At 39.0% G+C, this 21,929-nt stretch overlaps 1 protein-coding gene across 1 annotated transcript in view; it reads left to right on the plus strand.

Annotated features, from left to right (window-relative positions):
• The window catches only part of ngfra (nerve growth factor receptor a (TNFR superfamily, member 16)), a 31,833-nt gene extending 19,765 nt beyond the window's left edge, over window positions 1-12,068 (plus strand). Inside the window, exons 4-6 of the mRNA XM_011477846.4 lie at window positions 2,075-2,303; window positions 5,019-5,218; window positions 8,757-12,068. Coding sequence (XP_011476148.2) covers window positions 2,075-2,303; window positions 5,019-5,218; window positions 8,757-8,809 — 482 coding nt within the window. The 3' untranslated portion in view covers window positions 8,810-12,068. The remainder of the gene's footprint in view (window positions 1-2,074; window positions 2,304-5,018; window positions 5,219-8,756) is intronic.
• The last annotated feature ends 9,861 nt before the right edge of the window (window positions 12,069-21,929 follow it).

A 21,929-nucleotide genomic window follows, 5' to 3' on the forward strand; every position in this document is an offset into this window, starting at 1 on the left:
TCGAATCCTAAGAGGATGAGGGATCCGTGGGCTGTTCGGCTCGTTTCTAATCATCTCACAGAATAATGACGTAACTAGTAACTGCTCCCTAGAACAGCAGCGTTACAAAAGCGAGGTCTGATGGATTGGGTGATTTAAACAGTTCATCAGAAAAGACGCGTTGCTGATGCAGGATGGGAAATGGTCATTAATGAAGCACAAACCAACAGGAAATCTGCAGATGTATGAAAAAACAATGTCTGTACGTCCTTTTGCCGTGATGGAAACCAGACCCACCAGTAGCACAGAGAACTATCATCATTCTGTCCTCGGCAAGAGCTGAGCTGCAAAAGGTGACCTCACTAAAGCAGCAGATCCTGTTCCTCAAGATGTTCTTAATGATCGCAATGAGCACACATCACCCACACAAAGGATGTGGTGAGAAATAAGCAGCAGAACTTTGCCTCGCTGGTTAAGGATCATACATTCTTCCTTTGTTGCACACAGCGATCCAGGCAGAACCCATCTGTCTGTCAGAAACAGCTGCAGCATGTGTGCAGGCTATCTGGTAACCACACCCTAGAAAACAAGAGCTCTGCAAATAAAGATTCCTCGTAAGGAGATTGTTTTTATCCAGAGGTTCTACATAGATGTGGTAAATGGGGCTGCATTAACTTCATTCTGAGATCAACTCCAAGTTCAAATAGGGACAATGCCTGACGAGATGTCCATTATCAGAAATTAATGGACGACGCATTATCTCAATTGTACCATGGTCACTTATGAAAGAAATACATATGAAATAAACTATCAGTACTTGTTTTTTTATACATTTAAATATCTTTTTACAAGAAGGAGACTTTTTAATACATGGTATGACCTGTTGTCACGGTAACGGCTACAGAACCTGCCTCTCCGTCTACTGCAGCCACTAGTGGAGAAAAGGTGTGTAAATACTGAATGTCATGCTGAGTGATACAAGTTTGTGTCAAAGAAACAAAGTCCACAAGTCATTTTCTAGATCGCTTTTTCTGAAGAAATATCCAACATTAACTCTGATCATTAAATGTGGACCAACAAATTATTTTTAAAATTAATTTATAATAGAATTAATCTTAAACACATATTTACTCTTCTTCTGCAAGACAGAAAGGCAGACAGCAAACAATTCCCAATGGAAGACAACATTACGGTTGACGGTAACATTTGACAGAGGACAAAGAGACATTTGAAGGACAGAGATCTTTTCTACTGTCTGGCTGTTGTGATAAACTGTGGAATCTGACAGGCTGTGTGACGGGAACCTTTTTTTAAGGTGTCCGTTATCATTTTTTAATGGACATCCTGCAGCCAATCAAGTATTCACCAGTACCATTGTATAACTTCAGATAATGAGTCAACCTGATGGACCCTCCTTTAGTTTTTTTGCCTGCTTTGAAGCCGTTATGATTATTGTTATTGTTTTTTTTAATAAATCATGCAAACATGTTTGGTTTAAATCATCAAAGTGACATATCTGAATCTGAACAAGACAAATGCAGTTCTTTTTGGGGGTTTCAAAGTCTTCCAGAAGTTATTACTCTGCATAAGAGACATTTGAGCTCTCATATCATACACCTGGGTTTTCCTCTTGGTCCTTCTCTGATTTTTGTCTTGTTTATGGCATCTATTTAGTTTACTTTTTAACTTTTGGCACCTTAGTTTTACATCAAAATTTAATAAAACAGAAGGATCCTAAAAACAGATGGATATGAGAAAACAAGCAGCAAAAAATGTTTAATTAGCTTTCTGAAAAAAACAATGACCTCAGTAGCAATTCATATTTCACAAGACTTGTTTTTACTTCTTTTACTTTGACGTTTTTACAAAGAAATAATTAGGTCTGCTTAAGTGCTTTATGAATTTTATATTTTGTTGCAAATGAAGGAAAATTCAGATAAGCAGTGTTTTTAAAGACACTGTTGTTGCAGCTCTCCGTGTGGGTGTTGTTGACAGAACATGTGAGTCAGGGGGACCTTTAGGCTGTTCTGAGCAGGTCAAATGTTTTTTATTTTTTTAATTTAACTCTAAAATATTTCATTTTGTCGTCCTACAGATCCCAACGCCCCCACAGATGTCATTCCAACCTCTGACATGACAGATACCTTCCCATCTGAAGACTTCCCCAACCTGGACAACCCATGGCCAAGCAGCGAGACCACTACACCCAGGGCCGGCTCGCCTCACTTCCTGGGCCACGGCTTCAATGAAAACCTCATTCCCATCTACTGCTCCATCCTGGCCGCTGTGGTGGTGGGGTTGATGGCTTACATCGTCTTCAAGAGGTCAGCTGAAAATGGAGCACATGTGGCTGTTGATCTACTCCAAGAAGGAAGAACAAAAAGATTTTCCGAAGCCACTTTGGCTCATATGTCACCAAAAAAATAAAATAAAATACTTCAACGCCTTTAAAAACACACCATCGTGAGACCTTAAAGGAAAAACAACCACATTTAATGCGACAAAAACACATTAGTGAGAACACACACTCCCACAGACAGATACAAACAGCAGCTAAACACATTTAAAGCAAGTAAACAAGCTCATTAGTGGCATTGATTGTTTGAAGAGCGCCGACCAAGGAAATTTGAGAAGCAGACTTATCAGCTCAGTCACACTCACATCTGGCTAATAATCCACATGTTCTTCTTGCCAGGCATCAGCACAATAAAAATGATGTGACTTTCTGCAAGTCTTAAAGGAAAATCATTCATGTTTAACAGGAAGAGCAATAACAGAAACACCTCAACAACTCAAACGACCAGCATTTTTCCTGCTACAACCTGACACTCATCACAATGTTTGCAATGTACCACAGTAATGGACAATTATGTTCCAGGGTTGGCAGAGTTTATTTTAAACTGCTTCTGATGAGCTTAATACACAGCGTTGTGCTGATAAACGGCGGCAACAGCAGCAGGATTTTTTCTTTCCACACAGTGTCATGTTGGGCTGCTTCTCCTAAACAGAAGACAGAGGGTGAAAAAAAATAGAAAACATGGAACTTCCTAATGATTACTGTTTGAGACCACCAACATTCCTCATTCTAGTCCGTTGCAAACATGTCAAACTAAAAATCATATTCCGCCAATCAAAACCCAAAATCAAATAGAATGTTATGTTAAGTAACAGTTCTGGACTGCAAGGACCAGATTGTTTTCCCAATTCTTCTTGGACCCTCGCCACATACTCACAAACTCACCAGAATTTCCACGCACCTAGTACCTGATGTAAAAGAATTTGGGGGATAGTGAAGACCCTGCCCCCCAAAAAATGATGACATCACAGCAGATAAATCGTCAAAAAAAGAATGGGGCCAAACTCTATTATGAAGCTCAAAAAAAAAAAAAGAAGAATCATTTCAAAATCCACTAACAAAACCCAAACACAGGTGTTAGGGATATTCACAGGAAGCTTTTATAGGATGGTCCTTAGCTTGATGGCCATTTTTTGATAATGAGTCGAATTTGGTGATTTTCACAAAAAAGAAAAAAAGAAAACTTGTTTGAGTAATCTTTACAAAATTTCAAACACCACTCAACAGCTTAAGTCTCCAACAACAACTAACGTTTCTTAGACCTTTGACCTCTGGAAGGACACAATCTTAAATAAAAAAACAAAACAAAGCACTTTTAGTACCAGCTACAAATTTAAACTCCTCCGAGGGATTTTAATCTATCCCCTGGATTTAGAAGTCGTAGTTTTTTGAATGGCGCTAGCGTAACAAGCTCAAAAAAGTGTTGTTGCTCGTCCATTTTTTTTTTTTTTGCCCGAGTATTTTTAATAGCAAATTTTACTGAAGACATAAAAAAAAACTTGTTACATCCGCCAGGTCAACATAAATGTGCCGCACATGTATTTTCAGAATATTGAAAAACCTGTTAATTTATCGGGGTTTTCAATTTTTGTTTTCCATAGCTCATAAATTGATCCAAACAGTGTGTTGTAATGTTTAATTACATTTCCTGTTACCAAGGAAATTTAAAAGTTTACTTTTGCAGATTATTTTAAAAAGTAAAGACATTTGTTGGTCACCAGTAGGCGGTCAAAAAACAAAGTGGTTACTATGGAAAAAAGAGTGTTTTTTTCCATCAATTTTTCACATGCAGCTCTGAGCAGGGTAGCAGGGGCAAAGGGGGAGAGTGAGGGGCCAGTAGCAGCAGCTCAGCCAGGGAGGCGGGTCCGGAGGGGACCGTGAGGGCAAAACCACAGGCAGCTTTAATTTTATTTGACTTTTTATGCTGGCAAGAAGACTAACAATATATTTTTAAAACTGCACCGTTATTATTTTCACGCAGAATCTGATTTAGGTCCAGGTTTTCATTTGTGGTCAAACGGCGGCGACTTTTATGCATTTCATTAAATTCTATTCTGATTCCTGTGATATAAATACTCTGATCACATCAACACCTCATAAAAACCAAGTGGGATAAAATACAAACAGACTCCATACATACGATGCACACTGTTATACCCACGCATAAGGTATATGTGTGTATATATATATATACCAAAGCTTAGAAAAAAATAAATAAGCAACGATAATATTAGTTTTGTCTTTTATTTTATTTACTATGTCACTTATTTTATACTTTACTATTTTCCTTTTTAGTAGTTTAACCTTTTTAATATTTTGAGTTGTCATGACACATTGACGATGAATCATGTTAAGGTGGCAAATGGATGAACAAGATTTTTATTTGTTATGTCACTAATTAGATGTTTTTACTTTAATTTTAAAGCAAGAAAAAAGGTGTACTTTCTTTTGGCACAACTAGATGGCTTGAACAGCATTAACTTAAAAAAAAAGGAATGTTAAGGAAGAGCTGTATTTTAGTCAGTTGCAGTCACTTTGCCAATAGATGCTTATTTAAGTCTACTTGAATATTGCTTTTTTTTTTACAAGACATAAACATTTAATAACAATAAAACAGACTGGATTTTTCTTTTTTTTTTGCAGATTAATAAAATACTGGTAAATTATTCCTGCTTCTTCTCAGGTGGAATAGCTGCAAGCAGAACAAACAGGCAGCTAACAATCGTGCAGCGACAAACAACCAGATGGTGACGCCGGAGGGGGAAAAGCTGCACAGCGACAGCGGCATCTCAGTGGACACTCAGAGCCTGCAGGAGCAGCAGCAGCACGGTCAGGCTGAAGTCCAACCTCAGCCGTCACGCTCACACACCCAGGAACAGATAGGTACGATTCCTTTCATGAGAATATTGAAGCAAAAAAGGTAAATAAAATGAGCAAAAAAAACCAACCTAAAACTAAAACTATCTTTTTAAATTTCCTTTGACCGAAACTTTGGTTTTTCTTTAGTGAAAAAGGTATTTTTTGCACCAAGTAGCTTTAAGCTGCATTGCAGCCTGGCATGACATGACAGAGTTCTCACCACCACATATTGCTTTCTGCTCACAGTGATATTCAAACTGCCAAAGAACATCCTGACTGATTACAACATGATATCCTACTGAGATTTGGTTTTCACAGATCCTTTGCCAGTTTTTCCCCCTGAAACAAAACAAACGTTTGTTTTTCTTTTTGCTTTGAGATTGAAAAACGATCAGTTGACAGAAAGACTGATGCTTGCATCCTTGTGAGGCACCTGAAGTAAGCAGGTTATGGCTGAAAACAAGCTGAAGGAAGTCGGGTCTTTGTGTAGGAATCATAGGAACTTTGCTTCAGTTTTGCTAAAAATCTGCAGGAGCTCAGTGCGTAGAGAGAAAACCAAAAATTGAAATCCCATTCAAAGCATTTTACGCTCACTAATTAGACATCACAGTATTTCTTATTTATATTTCTGATTTTGTCTAAGAAAGGGTTAGACGGGGGTAAAGATGTGCCAACTGGTGGGGTAGTTTCCTCTTGAGCAGTCCATGCCAGCCCTGCAGTTCTGAACGTCCTAATGAGGCTTGGGAAAGGCTTATTTTGAGGTTAATCTGAGCACCTATTTGCATTCGTCCCATCCACAAATGCAAAGCCGGCTGATGAGGGAAAGACAGAATGTCTTTTGTAGGAGGAACCTGGCGCCGGTTCAGGGAGAGAGGAACTTCCTGGTTAACTCTGTCGCTTTCCTAACTCGTTGGCTCATTAGGAGGTGTTGCAGGACGGGATCCAGGACCGTTCTGCAGACCCGGTTTAGCATCCGTGTTTAGCTCCTTATAATTGGCATTAGTACAGCCAGTCAGCGTGAAAACCATTAGAACAGGCAACAAATCTGCTTGGAGGTTGTCGGTTCCGCTCCCCATTAGATGTGCATGACGGGGGGTGGAGGGGGGGTGGGGGGGTGTCGTGCACTGTAATGCAATGAAATGGCAGGGAGCTTCCTGCTTCCAAGTGGACCCTGCATTACTGGCGCCTAAACTTACGAGAGCGAATTTCAACCGAAAACAAGTCAAGCATGCTTTTAGAAACTAAATTTGAGGAACAGAGACTGACAAACGAAAGCTTAGAGCGTTGAAGGGGGGGTTCCAGAGTGGCTTGTGAGGGATGGGAGCTCCTTCATGAAGAGGGGTTCGTCTTTGTCAGCTCATCAAAGAACCATCTATCTCTGGAGCTCGCACACAACCGCCGCGGCTTCCTGCTCCCCCCTCACAAACACGCAAAGGGATGTAAAAAACCTGACTCGCTCAAAAAACCCAAACTGTTATAGAATTCCACAAAGGAGTCTTTGGGGTTCAAGTCTAGACTCTGAGAGGGCTGGATTTGAAGTTAGGTCTTCCAAAGTAACCAAATCGACGACCGCAAAACAGCAAAAGTGAACTCAAAATAAACATGGCTGACATCTCCAAGTCCTACATCAAACTCGATTAAACGACCACAAACTTTGATGGCTCTGCTGGTCTCTTCTAGTAGCAGCAGCTCTCGTGTCACATTACAGAGCTACACTTACAGAGGAGCTGAGTCACCTGATAGATTACTGAGGCAGAACTGACTCATGACGGCAAACATTTCCTCTACTCTTGTGATTTTTACAGCACTGCAGCAACAAAAACTGAACAAGAGTGCATTTGAACACAGTTGGGATATTTGAAACTGTTCCATCATAAAGCTTTGTTTACATTGAACGTAATTTAAGCGGCAATGATGTTAAGCAATATTAATGAAAACAACCTGTTTTATTTACATTGGCCTTTCAAGAAACTCAAGGACACTGTACAAGAGAGGAGTCAATAATATCACCAGAAAATACCGGTATACAATAAAAGCCCAACGAATAGCTGGTGACAGAAAGTGAACAGTAAAATCAGAGGGAAAGTGCAGATTTAAACAGATGAGTTTGGAGTTTGGATTGGAAGGTTGGTCTGATGGCAGTACGCTTCGGGCGACATGACAACGCGGCTCAGCCAAAATAAAATACATTTATATTGTTTCCTAAACTTTCACCAGTCCTACTGAAAAAATCTTGAGTCTTGACAAGAATTTAGATAGCATTGCTTCTGCTTTCAAATCCTAGCCTAATAGAAAGGCTTTTACTGTTCAGATGTTCTGGTGGGTCTCAAAACCTCTGAGATCTGCAGAAAACAGTCAGCTGGTAGAACCTGAAACCAGAACCAAACAGGATGAAGCCGCTTATTTTCTATTCCTTACGATCTTACATTTGTCTCTACCTAATTCCTTTTAAAATTTAAAAATTAAACATTACAACACACTGTTTGGATCAATTTATGAGTTTTAATAAAATGATTGAAAACCCACTTAATTGACAGGTTTTTCAATATTATGAAAATACACGTGCGGCACATTTGGGTTGACTTGGCGGATGTAACAGGTTTTTTTCATGTCTCCAGTAAAATTTGCTATTAAAAATTGAAATAAGCTGAAATTTTATTCTTCCAGTTATTGCCACAATCACAAAACTGCTCAGTATTTCTCTTGAAGCAGCAAATTCCAGGTCCATATTGATGATCCAATCATGCTGCAAATGTGCTAATAGATGAGAATAAAAGAAGGAGGAAAAAGAGTCTGTGACAAAGCTCGGGTCTGATTGGTAGTTCACATTTCACAGGAGACCTGATTGCTGTGGTTCAGGGAAAGAGAGCTTCCATTGATTCTTACAACGAGGTCGGACCCCATAAAACATCAGCTGGCCATATGGTTCTTATTAGCAGTGCTGCCTCTGAAATGAGGTGCAATCTCATCCCGGGAGGGGTTGGGCTGAAGCAGCGGTACAGGTGTGAGCCACTGTGCACGGGCGGATGTGTGTGGATGGCTCCGTCTCTGCTCTGTGTCATTGGTCGTGACTGTTTACGAAATGAGGAAGAGAGAGGAGCGCTGCAGACCACGCATGTCGCCGGACAGATTCAGTGCAGGCGCACAGAGGAAACAGTAAAGCTTGGATCATTAATGTGAATTCTGAGGTCTGCGATGAGGCTTGCGACACAAAAAAACTCCTTTTATCCACCTAAAGCTGCGTGATAAACCCTGTTGCACTCCCAGGCTTGGTTGCATTGATCAAGGCTGGAAAACACCCACAGGACTTAAGTGTCTTCTCATAAATGCATTCCACAGCCGTTTCCATGGCTCTCCTCAATTGACAGCAGGTTAAGAGGTTTGAGGGAAAACAGCATCCATTCTAATAACTCCAGGTCAGATGGAGAGTGGCCCCACAGGGCCCCCTACAGGAAGGACTGTCTTTTTATTCTCACAAAGATGAACTTTTGGAAGAAAGCTATCACGAGAAGCTGCTGGTTTCAGTGAAAATGATTCCCGTTTGTGTCTCCTGTCTCTGCAGTGGTCAGGGTGGACGGCAGCTCCCAGCCGAATTCACCTCCCCCCAATGTCTGAAGAGGAAGAGGAGGTGTCGGGGCTGAGGACTTGGCAACAGAGATGTGAGGACTTTACCAAGGACCAAAGTGGAGACATGGGGGCGCCACAGAGAGACTTTAAAAACAGACTTTTGTGGACCTTCCGTTTGGGCCACAGTGTGACTCATCCGACACTCTGAGTCCACCTCTGTCTTTTGCCTGGAAACAAAACCAATGGCAATACTGATCACTGAACCACAGACAGGTAATAACGGACACATGCCAGTTCATTTTAAGGGAAAATCCCAGTTTGTTGACATGCGACTCTCATTCGCTGCCACTTTAGAATCTTCCTCCCTTTTTGAAGTTTCCTATTTTACTTTCAGTCGTATGATCAGCTGCTGTGGCTCACGAGCGCCTGAAAGGCAAAAAAGACAGACTCTGATGTCTGTATTTACTTTTTTCCCAGCATCAAAGAGTCCGAAGCAGCCCCTTTCATATTCTCCTCTTTGGTGTCCTGCTCTCAGATAATCCTGGTCCCTCTTTGTGAGGCGCATTGCAAATCACCAACTGTCAGAGCAGCACAGAAATGCTGCAGGGGAGTCGGACTCAGTCCCAACTTTTTCTGATTGATAATCAGGAACTGGATCCTCTTCAACTCCACTAATCTCTTCAGAGTGCCTCCACAGTTTCTATTTTAACAGCTTCCTGGACTTAAGGTGACTCAGCTAGATGTTTGCTTTATTTTTTTGCTTTTGCTTTGTCGCTTGAGTTTTTAGTCCACGTTTCTTTTTGGATGCTGGAGAGGAGAACCTCAGGTGTGTGAGGAGAAAAAAGGGAATTGATCTGAGCTGGGATGTCATCACAGGTGTGTAAATTCATTTTGGACTGAAGAAAAGAGTAAAATCTGCCTGAAGGAATCCCATCTTTTAAGTGGAAAAAAAGGGACTCCCCTCTGGAGATAAAAACATTTTTACATGCATACACTCCCTCCCACCAACTTTGTTTTACAGAGTGTCCTCTGACTGTAAGGCTTTGTCACTGGCACTCATGTCAACAACGAGCCCATTAGGGAAACGTCCTCACACAAAGGTAATCACATAACCTCATGGGCTCAAGCTTCCTTCACCCTCCTGTCCACTTCCAGCAGGATGGATGCTGCAGACGTCACAGCCTGGATGGGGGGACTGGCATTTCCATCGCTATGGAGATTTAAAGCAGTCACTTCTTAAGCTTGAGGGCAGCTTTCTAGTAGAAGACACCTTCCAGCTGCTAATTTAAACTGCAAAATGGAAAGACTTTGACGGAGGGGGAAAGAAGGAAGTTCTCAGGCTTGAATTCCCTCATGACCTGAAACATCATGTAAATGTTGAATTATCAAACTTTAATCTAAAAGTTTTAAAGAAGGTTCTACGATTCTTATTTCTAGAAAACCTCTGACCTGACGGATAGTTGAGAAAAAGGTTGCTCCTTTAGAAAGGGATTTTTTATGTTACATTTAGTGGCTAAAACTGACCAGGGGTTGGTTCTGTGGTGGTCCAGCTCAGATGGGACAGACGTGCTCTGCTTATATTTACAAAAATATTTAAGAAGATGTTGTTTCTAAATACAGAGAGTCAATGTTCATGCATCATTCAGGAATGGATCGATTCAGAAGTCTGCTGTAAAGATTGAACGCAACATTTTCCCAAGATTTGCTGAGATGTGGATGTTTTACGACTTTTGCAGCTTTGTGTTCGCTATCTGATTGGTTGAACAGTGAAATTGGCCTGAAATTATAGTCAGTAGGACTCTGTATGAGGGTGTGAATACTTCAAAAGACACTTTCACTTGTTTGAAGTTCTTTAAAGTTCAGTGTTAAGCAGAAAAAGTCTCCACAGACAGGAAGTTGCAGGGAATATGAGTCATTGCGTTGCATTGCATCGATCACACGGCCACCGAAGCTTGGCGATTTCTTTCGCTGTGATTCATCAATCGCTCCAGTGTGATAAATGGAAGCGCGGCTCTGCGGATGCTAACAGCTCCGAGGCTGTTGTGGTGGGGACACGTGACCGGGCGCACAAAGACGAGTGTATGATTCACTCTTCTCCCGAGTGAGCCAGTGTGATTCATCCTGATCCTGGCTGTGACATTAAAGCAGACTCAACTGTGAGTGACCAGAGTTGAATTGAAGGGAGAGAAAGAAAAAAACCCTGAAATGCCTCAACTCCATCTCCCCCCTGAGGCCCAATCAGCCCTCCAGCAGCGCGCTCATCCGCCCTGCGCTGAGGTCCTCTACTTCTCCTCCAGCTTGTGAAGACAGAAACTATGAGAATGTGACGCCTGGCAACAAACAGGAAATATGCAAGACGCGTTCACAAACTACGTCTGACTTTATTCTTTAGCATTTTCTCTTTTTTTTCTTTCTTTGCTGTATGTTTATACTATGAATTGTACTACTTTCTAACTGATGTTATTTTGTAGCACTTATAGGAGATAATATGAATTCACTCAAAGAGTGTACCACAGTTCAAGTGCCTGCATTACCCAGAGTTTTTGAGTTCAGAAGTTTATGCTCTTTTTTTTTTTTTTTTTTTTTTTTTTTTACCACGTGTTTTGTGTCTTAACAGAATATTTTTTAATGCAATGAAGGCTTTTCGTGAACTGAAGTCACAACTAAACCTTTGGAGACTCATGCAAGCTGTAAAAAAGAGGTTCCCATGTAAAGTCTTGTGTTGAAATCATGGTTTCTGCATTCATCTGCAAGAAGTAAAACGGCGATTCTTCTTTTGAGCCGGGACTTATACATGCACACATTTGAGAAGCTTCAAATGACCAGACGCTAGTAAGAATAGTTTGCACAAATGAATGCAGAAACCATGCAGGAAGCTTTACATTAAAACCTGAATGCCAGAGAACACATACTGTATGTAACATGCTATAAATAAAAGCTCATGTAGCGTTGTAAAACATTTACATGCCATCAGGTACTTCTAAACCTACATGAGCTATATGTCAATAGAGATCAGCTCAACTGTACAGATGTGTTGCATGTACAGTAGCTTTCAGGCAGCAGGACGTGTAGTGTGCAGCACAGTGAAGCCTTTGGGGAGTTTCACTGTCAACGTGGGATTTTACTTGATACAGACTCTTCAGGACCTGGTCCCCATAGAAGCTGAATGTCAACTGTAGTTATCTACTAATGTTAAATGCATTCTTAGAGTTGATACGAAATAAACTATAAAATGTTAAAAAAAAGACAGAAATGTGTGAAAGTGAAATGAACATCAATAATTAAAAAAAAAAAAGATGCAATTGTATTACTTGACTTTTGGTCTTTTTCTTTCTTTGCCTCAAAGTCCCACTCTGATCATCTTTTGATCTATTTTCAAAGCATTCCCAGTGATTTTTTAATTATGATTTTGCTCTTTTTGTCCAAAAAGTGTTGTTTTCTAGGATAGAGTGTCTGCAGAGTGGCAGTAGTTGAGTAGAGATTCACCATTGAGTTGTGCGCGAAAACGTTTGCAACGAGCAACCCCGCTCCCTCTTCTCCTCCACGTTGCTAAAAGCTCTGACCAGGGAGCTTTTGGCCCATCCGATGCAATATCTATGCTTATTTTCAAACTGCAATTTTTCATCTGCTCCTGATTCACAAAGAAATACTCAAAAGGCAATTTTAAGCTTAATTTTCTTTATATATGTCCTCCTTCATGAAAAATGCTATAAGAACATGTTAAAAACACCAAAACACAACTATCTGAATGTGTACTTAAAAAAAACTATCTGAAGCAAGTACTCTTGTCGTATCAGCTGTCAAGCTTAAAACAGAAGACTGATGGAATTTGTGTTTACAGTAACTGTTGGAACTTTTTCTCTTTATTTCACATAAAAATGATGACGTCATTTTCCTTTCCGTCTATCCCCTGAAAGTTAAAGCTTCAACTCAAAACAAGTGCATGCAAAAATTCATGATGTGACAACAGCAATTATACATAAAATAATAACAATTATGACTTGGATTAGCTTTAATCATTAAAAAGGTGTAAAAACGCCAAATTTGTTCTTGTCTAAGATAGGTTTATTACAAAAAACAACACATAAAGCCCAAAGTACTGGAACATCTGTCATAAGACAAAATAAGTAAATTAGTAACTCCTGTTGTGATATGCAGACAGAATTACCAAGAACATCTAGAAACTGCTGGACAGGAGACTGAAGACAAAAATCATTTCTTAAGTTTGATCATATTCAGGTCTGTTATAGCCTCTTTGAGCTGTCATGTCTATGTTGGGTCTCTAATTAATCACTGCAATAACTGATTTAGTACATGAGGACTTTAAACTTCATGAGCTGCATCACCAGCAGAAAGCTTCACTCACTCATCAGCCTGAAAACAACTTCAGCAACATGAAGCTGGTGTCCTTAGAAAAATGTGTTCAAAAACAACTCAAACAGCATTATTATTATTATTATTATTATTATTATTATTATTATTATTATTATTATTCAGTGTGTGGAGGATTTTAAGGATTTTATTTTTCTTATTTACACAGAAACTGGTGCAAGTTTTTTTTTTTTATTTTAAACTAGAGGAAAATGCTTAAACCACAAAGAATGAGGTTGTGGAGCGGCAGCCAAACAAACCACAGTACAAAGCAGGACCATGTGGAACGTTCCAACAGATCAAGAATGCGGTTCTCTGCAGTCTTATCACGACTTTTATAAGGTGAGTCCAGTTGGACTTTTTCTCAAATGTCTCAAATGAATGAATATATTCTCAGAGAAAGAGCCTCATAACACGCTTTTGGCAGTTTCCCCACACATGTTGCTAAAGTGGTTTTACAAAAAAAAAAATTGGCTGAATTTTTTCTGTTTTTTTCCTGTTCAACCTATTTGTACATGAAAAGCTAAACAGACCAATATGGGTTTACAGATGGACTGCAGAATTTCCATTTAATCAACACAGAAAGGCACAAATCAAAAACACTTTTCTTTTTGTAAAATATAATCAAGACTGAAACTCCAAAGAAGCGTTTGACGGATTCAGTAAAATCTGTAAGAGGAAACACAAAGAGAAGGAATCCAATAGATCCATGGCCTCATTAAACCAAAGCACAAGTCAAACAATGATTAAAATAATGATCGTGACTGAACTAACAAACATTCAAAGTAACTTTAGAGGAGCAGGAATGTGCTTAATGTTCCCCCATTAAATGAAATAAAGGAAGTGTTAAATATGCTACAAATAACAAAAAAAAAGAAGATTTTTACTGCTAAGATTTACCGTAAAATGAAGGAAAGCTGTAGAGAAAGGTTGTTCTGACTTATTAATGAACAGAATGGGTCCTGCATCTTTAAAACAGAAGATGAGTCTTCTAGAAAACAGGGAAAATTAAAAAAAGAAAGATATTGTCAAAGCATCTACAGAAATATGATGCTGTGCAGCAAAACATAACCTGCACAGTTAGGTTTTGACTTATTTTCTGACAATCACAGCAAAGTTTATCTAAAAAAATTATACATTTAGTCTTTTCTGCAAATAAATCTTTGTGTATATATAACCAAGATGAACATTAAAAAAGAATAATGTTTTGTCAGTGTGTATTGGAACTCTGTGCAAACTCTGGTGTTGGATTGCACTGTGTGATGATAAAATTAGATCAAATTTCTTTTAATCCGATTGTTCAGGATGAGGTAAAAAATGCAGCAGATTTGTAAACAATGTATTATTATTTTTATGACTTCAAGTGTTAGAATCTGCCATTCGGTTTTGGATTGAAAAACCTTTTCTTGACTGAAACATCTGGACGGCAGCGCTTTGGCTTCCCTCAGCTGCCTCTACATCTGTGAGCAATGTGAGTTTTTAGCGTGAAGGAGGATATTTTTAAACTGTTTTCCCTCACAGTGAAGAATGCAGGACTCTGCTGTCTGAGGAAACCAGGTTTATGTACAAAAAAAACAAAACGAAAAAACGTCCCAAACATACAAGAGAAGTTAGCGTGAAACTCAAAACACGGATGCACGCAGTGACGTATGGAAGCGATTATGTAGCATTAATAAAAAGCAAAGTCAAAACCAGAAATGCTTTTTCATTTTCAAAATTAAAAAGCATTTTTTGACTCAAAAATAAAATGAAAAAGCAAACCACCAAAATGCTTTTTCATTTCCTTCCTCAACACAGCTTATTCTGTCACTTAATTAAAATGATAAATAAAATGGTATTTGACATTTCATTTTCAAGACGTTCCATGGTAAATGTGTAGCATAATTCATTTAGAAATGTCTAATTTGACATTCAAAATGGATTAATAGAAATGCTTTTTAATTTTCAAAATGAAGCTGCATTTTTTGACTCAAAATTAAAAAGAAAAAGCAATACTTCAAAATGCTTTATCATTTTATACTTCAACACAGCTTTTTCTGTCACTTAATTAAAATGATAAATAAAATAGTATTTGACATTTCATTTTCAAAAAGGTCCCTGGTAAATGTGTAGCATAATTCATTTAGAAATGTCTAATTTGACAATTAAAATGGATTAACAGAAATGCTTTTTAATTTTCAAAATGTAGCTGCATTTTTTGACTCAAAATTAAAAAGAAAAAGCAATATTTCTAAATGCTTTTTCATTTTATACCTAAAACCGCTTATTCTGTGTCATAATTAAAACGAAAATGCAAAGAGGGGATTGCATTTGCATCTTAACATCCACCCCGCGCACCTTGTCACAATTTTCATTTCGAATAAGCATTAGCAGAGGGGAGGCGGGGCGATGACGTCACTGCTTTCTCCGTGTGTCCGGCTGCTGACTGACGCACACACACGCACCAGGAGCAGACTGTGTTAGCGGCAGAGACGAGGGTTTTGTGATGATTGTGAACTTCTGATGAGTTTCCACAGCTTCTCAGGACTACATAGCAGCATGTCCTTCTTCTGCGGTCCTCCTCCGGACGCACCGCGGACAAGCTTTTGTTCTTCGGACCGCCAGCTGCCTTCGCATAGCGGAGCGCGAAGCTCCCGACGATCGCTGAAGGCGGAAATGCTGCTGCGATCTGAGAAACCATCATATGAATTTGTGTTTCCAGTGGTGTCCAGAACAAAATAAAGACTGATTCCCACATATTTACACATTTATCTGCAGCTTTGCGGTGAATTTGCTGTTTGATTTATTAAGATCCAGGAATCCAGGTTTGAGCGGGCCAGGTCCAGCGGTTTTTGAACAGGACCCGGTTTTACGTAATCTTAATGTGAAAAATACAGCAGAATGTTCCTTTAGTGCCCTCGCGAATCAGAAGCTGTGAATCGTAAGCCAACTTTAGCGTCGTCTGACCGCACGGATTTAAAAACATATTATCGAGCAGAGCAGGCCGTAAAATATTAGCATAACTGTAATAAAAGCACATTATGAAGATAGTCTCCTGCAGCTACGCGCTGAGTGAGTGTTTTGGTCCAACCAGCAACGTTTAGCATCGAGAAATCTGCTGTCTGTTGATGGAAGAAGTTGGGTTGCGATTCACAGCTTCTGATTCGCGAGGGAGCTAAAGGAACATTCTGCCGCATTTCTCGCATTAAGATCCAGGAATCCAGGTTTGAGCAGTCCAGGTCCAGCGGTTTGTGAACAGGACCCGGTTTTAGGTGATCTCAATGCGAACACAGACACACCAGGTCTCTCAGCGACAGCGGCCGTACACAAGGAGAAAGCAGTGACGTCATCGCCCCGCCTCCCCTTTGCTAATGCTTATAAGAAATGAATATTGCTACAAGTTTCCCAGGGTGGATGTTAAAATGCAAATGCAATCCCCTCTTTGCATTTTCGTTTTAATTATGACACAGAATAAGCGGTTTTAAGTATAAAATGAAAAAGCATTTTGAAATATTGCTTTTTCTTTTTAATTTTGAGTCAAAAAATGCAGCTACATTTTGAAAATTAAAAAGCATTTCTGTTAATCCATTTTAATTGTCAAATTAGACATTTCTAAATGAATTATGCTACACATGAACCAGGAACCTTTTTGAAAATGAAATGTCAAATACCATTTTATTTATCATTTTAATTAAGTGACAGAAAAAGCTGGGTTGAGGAAGGAAATGAAAAAGCATTTTGAAATATTGCTTTTTCTTTTTAATTTTGAGTCAAAAAATGCAGCTTCATTTTGAAAATTAAAAAGCATTTCAATTAATCCATTTTGAATGTCAAATTAGACATTTCTAAATGAATTATGCTACACATTTACCAGAGAACGTCTTGAAAATGAAATGTCAAATACCATTTTCATTTTAATTTTAATTAAGTGACAGAATAAGCTGTGTTGAGGAAGGAAATGAAAAAGCATTTTGGTGGTTTGCTTTTTCATTATATTTTTGAGTCAAAAAATGCTTTTTAATTTTGAAAATGAAAAAGCATTTTTGGTTTTGACTTTGCTTTTTATTTATGCTACATAATCGCTTCCATAGTGACAGGCAAATCTAAATAAAACCTTGCAATTCAACAAATGTCTGATCTTATCGGAGTTCTTACGAGTCTCTACATGGTGAGAAATATCAGATCTGAAGCCCACTTCTGCGTTCTGAGTCACACTCATGAGGAAAACCTCCAGCAGATCAGGAGTGAATGAGGACTTCAACCAAACCAGAGCCGCCCCTCCATCTGCCTGCACCCAGATGCAAGGACCACCCCATCCCATCTCATGCAGTTTTATGAATAAAACGGCAAAAACAGAAAAAGAAATGGAAGAAAAATAGAATCTCACCACGAAACGACTTCCCACCAAAACAACAGACCTTCATCGATGACTCAGGTTCATCGTTTGTTCTCATGCAGGGTGTGAAAGCACAGAGAAAACAACAGAAAATGTAGTTTCTGTCAGGAAACCCCAGCCTCCTGCTTTTGAACAGCATTTCATTAATAAATCCATAAATCAAGCTGCAAGTATTTTCACATCAAGACAGTAAGCACCTTTTATTTTTAGATATTTTTTTGCCTCCAGTGACCAGCAAGATGGATTACAGCTGACGTAAAAATCTCCATTTCATGTGGCAGTGTGCTGTTGTATTGACTAAAACAACAATAATATCTCTCTGCACCGTTCTAATGCGGCAACTGAAGCGTGGATGTGGTTTGATTAAATCCTCCACCCTTGCAAAGCAGCGTGGACAGCTGAGGTGACTAACGGAACGCCAGTGTCAGACTCTGGGGATTCAGTTTGCCTCCAAACAAAGCCGGCCTGTCACTTCAAATCAAGACAGGGATGAATAATTTGAACTTCTCTTTCAGGCTTTTACCACAGAAGAAGTGTAAATAAAGGTCTAATCAGCACTTGAACCCAGGTATCTGGCTGTAAAATGCTGACACCCTAAACTGACAGGGAGACAGAAAGTGGGGAGGTTTTAATCGAAGCTGGGGGCCCGGGCCCCAACTTCATGAGAAGCAGGGAGGGCAGCAATCGTGTGGGGGAAAGCCCAAAAAAGCTGATCTGTCACCAACAAAACCAACGAGAAATCAGGTTCATCTTTGGCATTAAAACTGTGCTGAATTCAACGCATCCACGCAGATTTGATTATAAGAAATCAGAGAGACGAAAGGCTACAGCTCTTTAATATTTGTGTGTTGGCCTAAGTTTTTTGCAGTTTGTGTTACACTAATTATAGTAATTTAGTGTGCTTTAAAAGAAATTCCCTAAAAAACATATGTGGATAAAGCAGAACTTTTCATGCTTGACATTATTGTAATTGATTTGATCTGTACTTATAATATAATTAGAGAAACGTATAAGTAAAAAAGGATTGAAAATGATTCTGCCTGTAAATAAGTCTTGAGTTACTTTGAAATACTACCGTGAAGATATCAAACAGCAGCATCAGAGAGCAAGACGGGGGACATTTCTGTTGCCAATGTGCTTTCTCTTTTTTTTCTTTTACTTGCTCAGGGACAAGTAAAAGAAAGTATTCCACAAGTTAGAACATTTAGAGAGTAAAAACATTCCATCTGAACAGCCACGCTGTGAAAGTTTCCTACTTCCACCAGTTTTTTTGACGCCATAGATGAATTGTTTGTGCTTCACTGAGATGGCTCTTCTCAAATGACGCTTTTAATCACTGGCAGATGAAAGCAATCACAAGGCAAGCTGTGTTAATTTTTAAAAATACACCTTCTCCTTTGATTACAAGCGAATACCCTTTTTTAACCTCTAATCATCTTTGCTTTTCATCATGGACAAAAGGACTGACTGGGAAAATAGAAGAAAGGTAAACATTTATTTAAACTTTTGCAAGGAGAGAGGAAGTCTTTCTTTACAAAGAGCTGCTTCCAGCTCACTTCAGGGCTCATGAGTAAAACAGAAAGCCATCAGGAGCATCACAGCAGCCTGACATTTTAAACCACTGCGCTGAACTCCATCTCCTGGTTTTCATTACTCAAAACAATCCAACTTTCAGGATTTGCTCATTCCTTTGCAGCCTGCAGTTCGTCATGGATTCTCGCTGAGATTTCGTTCACAGTTTGTCCTTTTTTTTGTTCTTTTGCAGCAGCAGATGCACCACAGGACTATCACCAGCAGATGCATTAAGGGGAAAAATGGAATCCCTGTGTGCGGAAAGGATTTCTGGGCCACTTAGGAAGAAAGAACCTGCTGAACAAAGAACAGGAATGCAGGAAATTGAGAAAATTATGTTTTTTTGCAATAGAAAAATAGATGAAAGCCACTGCAGACTGTGGGTCGGTCATCCCCTTTATGCTGGAGATACTGAGCATCTACGGCTTCAAAGCTGCCACAAAGCATACAGCAAAAATACATCAGCAAATACACCTAAAAATCCGTTTTCTGATAAGGCATCATCACCTGCTTTTGCTAGAATAGAGGCTGTTTCAAAAGAACATCAAAGCTGCATCACAGAGGAGAGACTTTTTTTCAATTTGTCTTTTCTACTTTAGCTAATCTCAGTTGGGAACGACATCCATTATAGAAGCAGAAAGGAAAAGACTTTCGTTAATTAGAATTTTTCTCAACCAATTTTATGTCCACTAAATCCTTGAATGACTCATTTTTTATTAACAGAAAAAAGACTTATGACAAAAAATGAACCCTTTAATTTTTAATAAATGCATTTTCACAAAATGTGTCCAATTATAATATTTTTAAACTTCATGGAAAAGAAGATGGGACTTGTTTCACCTGCTTCGTTGAGATGGCTGTTCTCTTATTCCTTTTAGGAATGACCTCCTTTGACCTTTGCATTATTTTTTAGAAAGGAAATAGGAAAAAAAGAGAAACCCCCTAAATCATCAAAGTTCTTCACACTTTATTTTCCTCTGAAAGTCTGCGTGATCAAAATTAATTTTTTTGGTCAATTTGATAAATTCTGACAAGTTTTATTTGATTTGTACATGTGATCAAACGAAAAGTCATAGATGCAAACTACAACTAAAATTTATTTTTATGTTGCTTTAAACATCAAAGTGAATGTTGGAAGAGGACTAGAATAAGTTTTCAAACCAGAGGACACATTTTTCACCGTCTCATGACCCTTATGGTCTCCCACATATTTTTCTAGATGTAGCACCGAGAAGAATCTCTAGTGGTTGGATATCTGGGTTGGTTAAGCCTGGCACATGGGAAAACCAGGGTTCGATTCCCAGCAGGTTTAATGAGCGCCATCCAGTGTGGGTCCTTGGGTAAGGTCCTTTTTGCCACTGCCCAACACTGAAACCACAAGAGGCCCAAGTGTTGGTCTGCCTGTGCCAGTCCCCAGCCCCGATAAAAATGGGGTTGTGTCAGAAGGACCATATAGAACAAAATCTCTGCCAGTCCACCTGTACAATTCAGTGAAAGCTGAGTTTCTGTGGCGACCCCCAAAGGGATTTGCCAAAAGGTGAACAACAAATTTGAAAAATGATCTCTGGAAAAATTTTAAAAGTTGTTGGAAGCATAAAAAGATGCCTGATGATTGTTATTGTCCGATTACCCTGGTTTTGGTATCCTTTACACTTGTGTCGCATAACAACCTTGTGTAGCTTTCAATGTCCAACTTGGAGTGGATCGTTTGTTGTCACCAGTACCCTTTCTAAAAAAATATATTATTATTATTATTTTTTTTTACATTTCATTAATTTCATCTTCCCCCTTTGGTGTTTTGTTTCATGTCAGACTGTTTCAGGGTTGTTCTTGTATTAGAAAATGGAAAAGAAAACTAATAAAAAGTGAGTGAGAAAAAGCCCTTTACCTATTGGTTTGATTGGAAGAAGATCGTCAGCTCAGAAGATACCTTAAAGTAAACTAAGTTAGACTTCTAGATAGTAGGTGAGAAGAGACGTGGTTGGAACGTCAGCACAGCTACTGAAGGACTAAACATTCAAGAGACAGAGGCTGAGACCGATCTGTGCTTGGGTCCAACATTGGCCCAATGAAGCAAAAACAGACAGCATGTAAAGTAGAAGTAAGCTGAGCCATAGCTTTGGACCTTATTCTAAAAAAATGTTCTGGAGCAATTCTTGCAATTCTTTTTACACCCCGTTTTCTGCAGCTAAACCCAAAACAAAGTGCAAATACATTTGAGCAAAACTATGTATTTACTTTCTGCCTATAGTATTGGAAACTTTGTCAGATCTTTCGTATATCAGTGCTGTAGATTCAGGAAGCATTTTGGGACCTTATGTGCAGTTTTAGCCTGTGTGACCAAATGAATGAATGAATGGTGATACGTGTTGACCTTTAAACAGAGGTTGTTTGCAGTTTGAAGAATATGTAACACATAGAACTGGTTCATAATCATTTTAAGCAGATCATGCACCCCATACATGTGAGAGGCACCACTGCAGTTTAGAGGAGCAAACACATGAGTGCAGGTTGTGGAGGTGGGTGCCACTGATGGCATGGGGGGAGAATGTTTGGAGGATATGTTCTGGAAACTTCCCGTCTGTGCGCTTTCAACACAATCTCAAAGCTTCAAGTTCCAGTATCTTTTTAAAAACCAGGAAATTTTCTCCTCACTTGTGTCAATTCTTAAGATTTTCCTTTTTTTTTAGGATAAAGAATTAACAATTTAAGTGGGTCTTAACATAATTATTTTAAATAAACCTAATTCTGAAAATGAAAAAAAGTCATCTTTGTTTTAAAAAGCTTTGCACTTACTACAAAAAATAGTATAACTCAGGTTATTTTGTACAAGGTTTTAGTAACAATTTG

This window comes from Oryzias latipes, chromosome 8, assembly GCF_053564925.1.
Source record: "Oryzias latipes strain Hd-rR chromosome 8, Olatipes_Hd-rR_3.1".
Taxonomy (NCBI): domain Eukaryota; kingdom Metazoa; phylum Chordata; class Actinopteri; order Beloniformes; family Adrianichthyidae; genus Oryzias; species Oryzias latipes.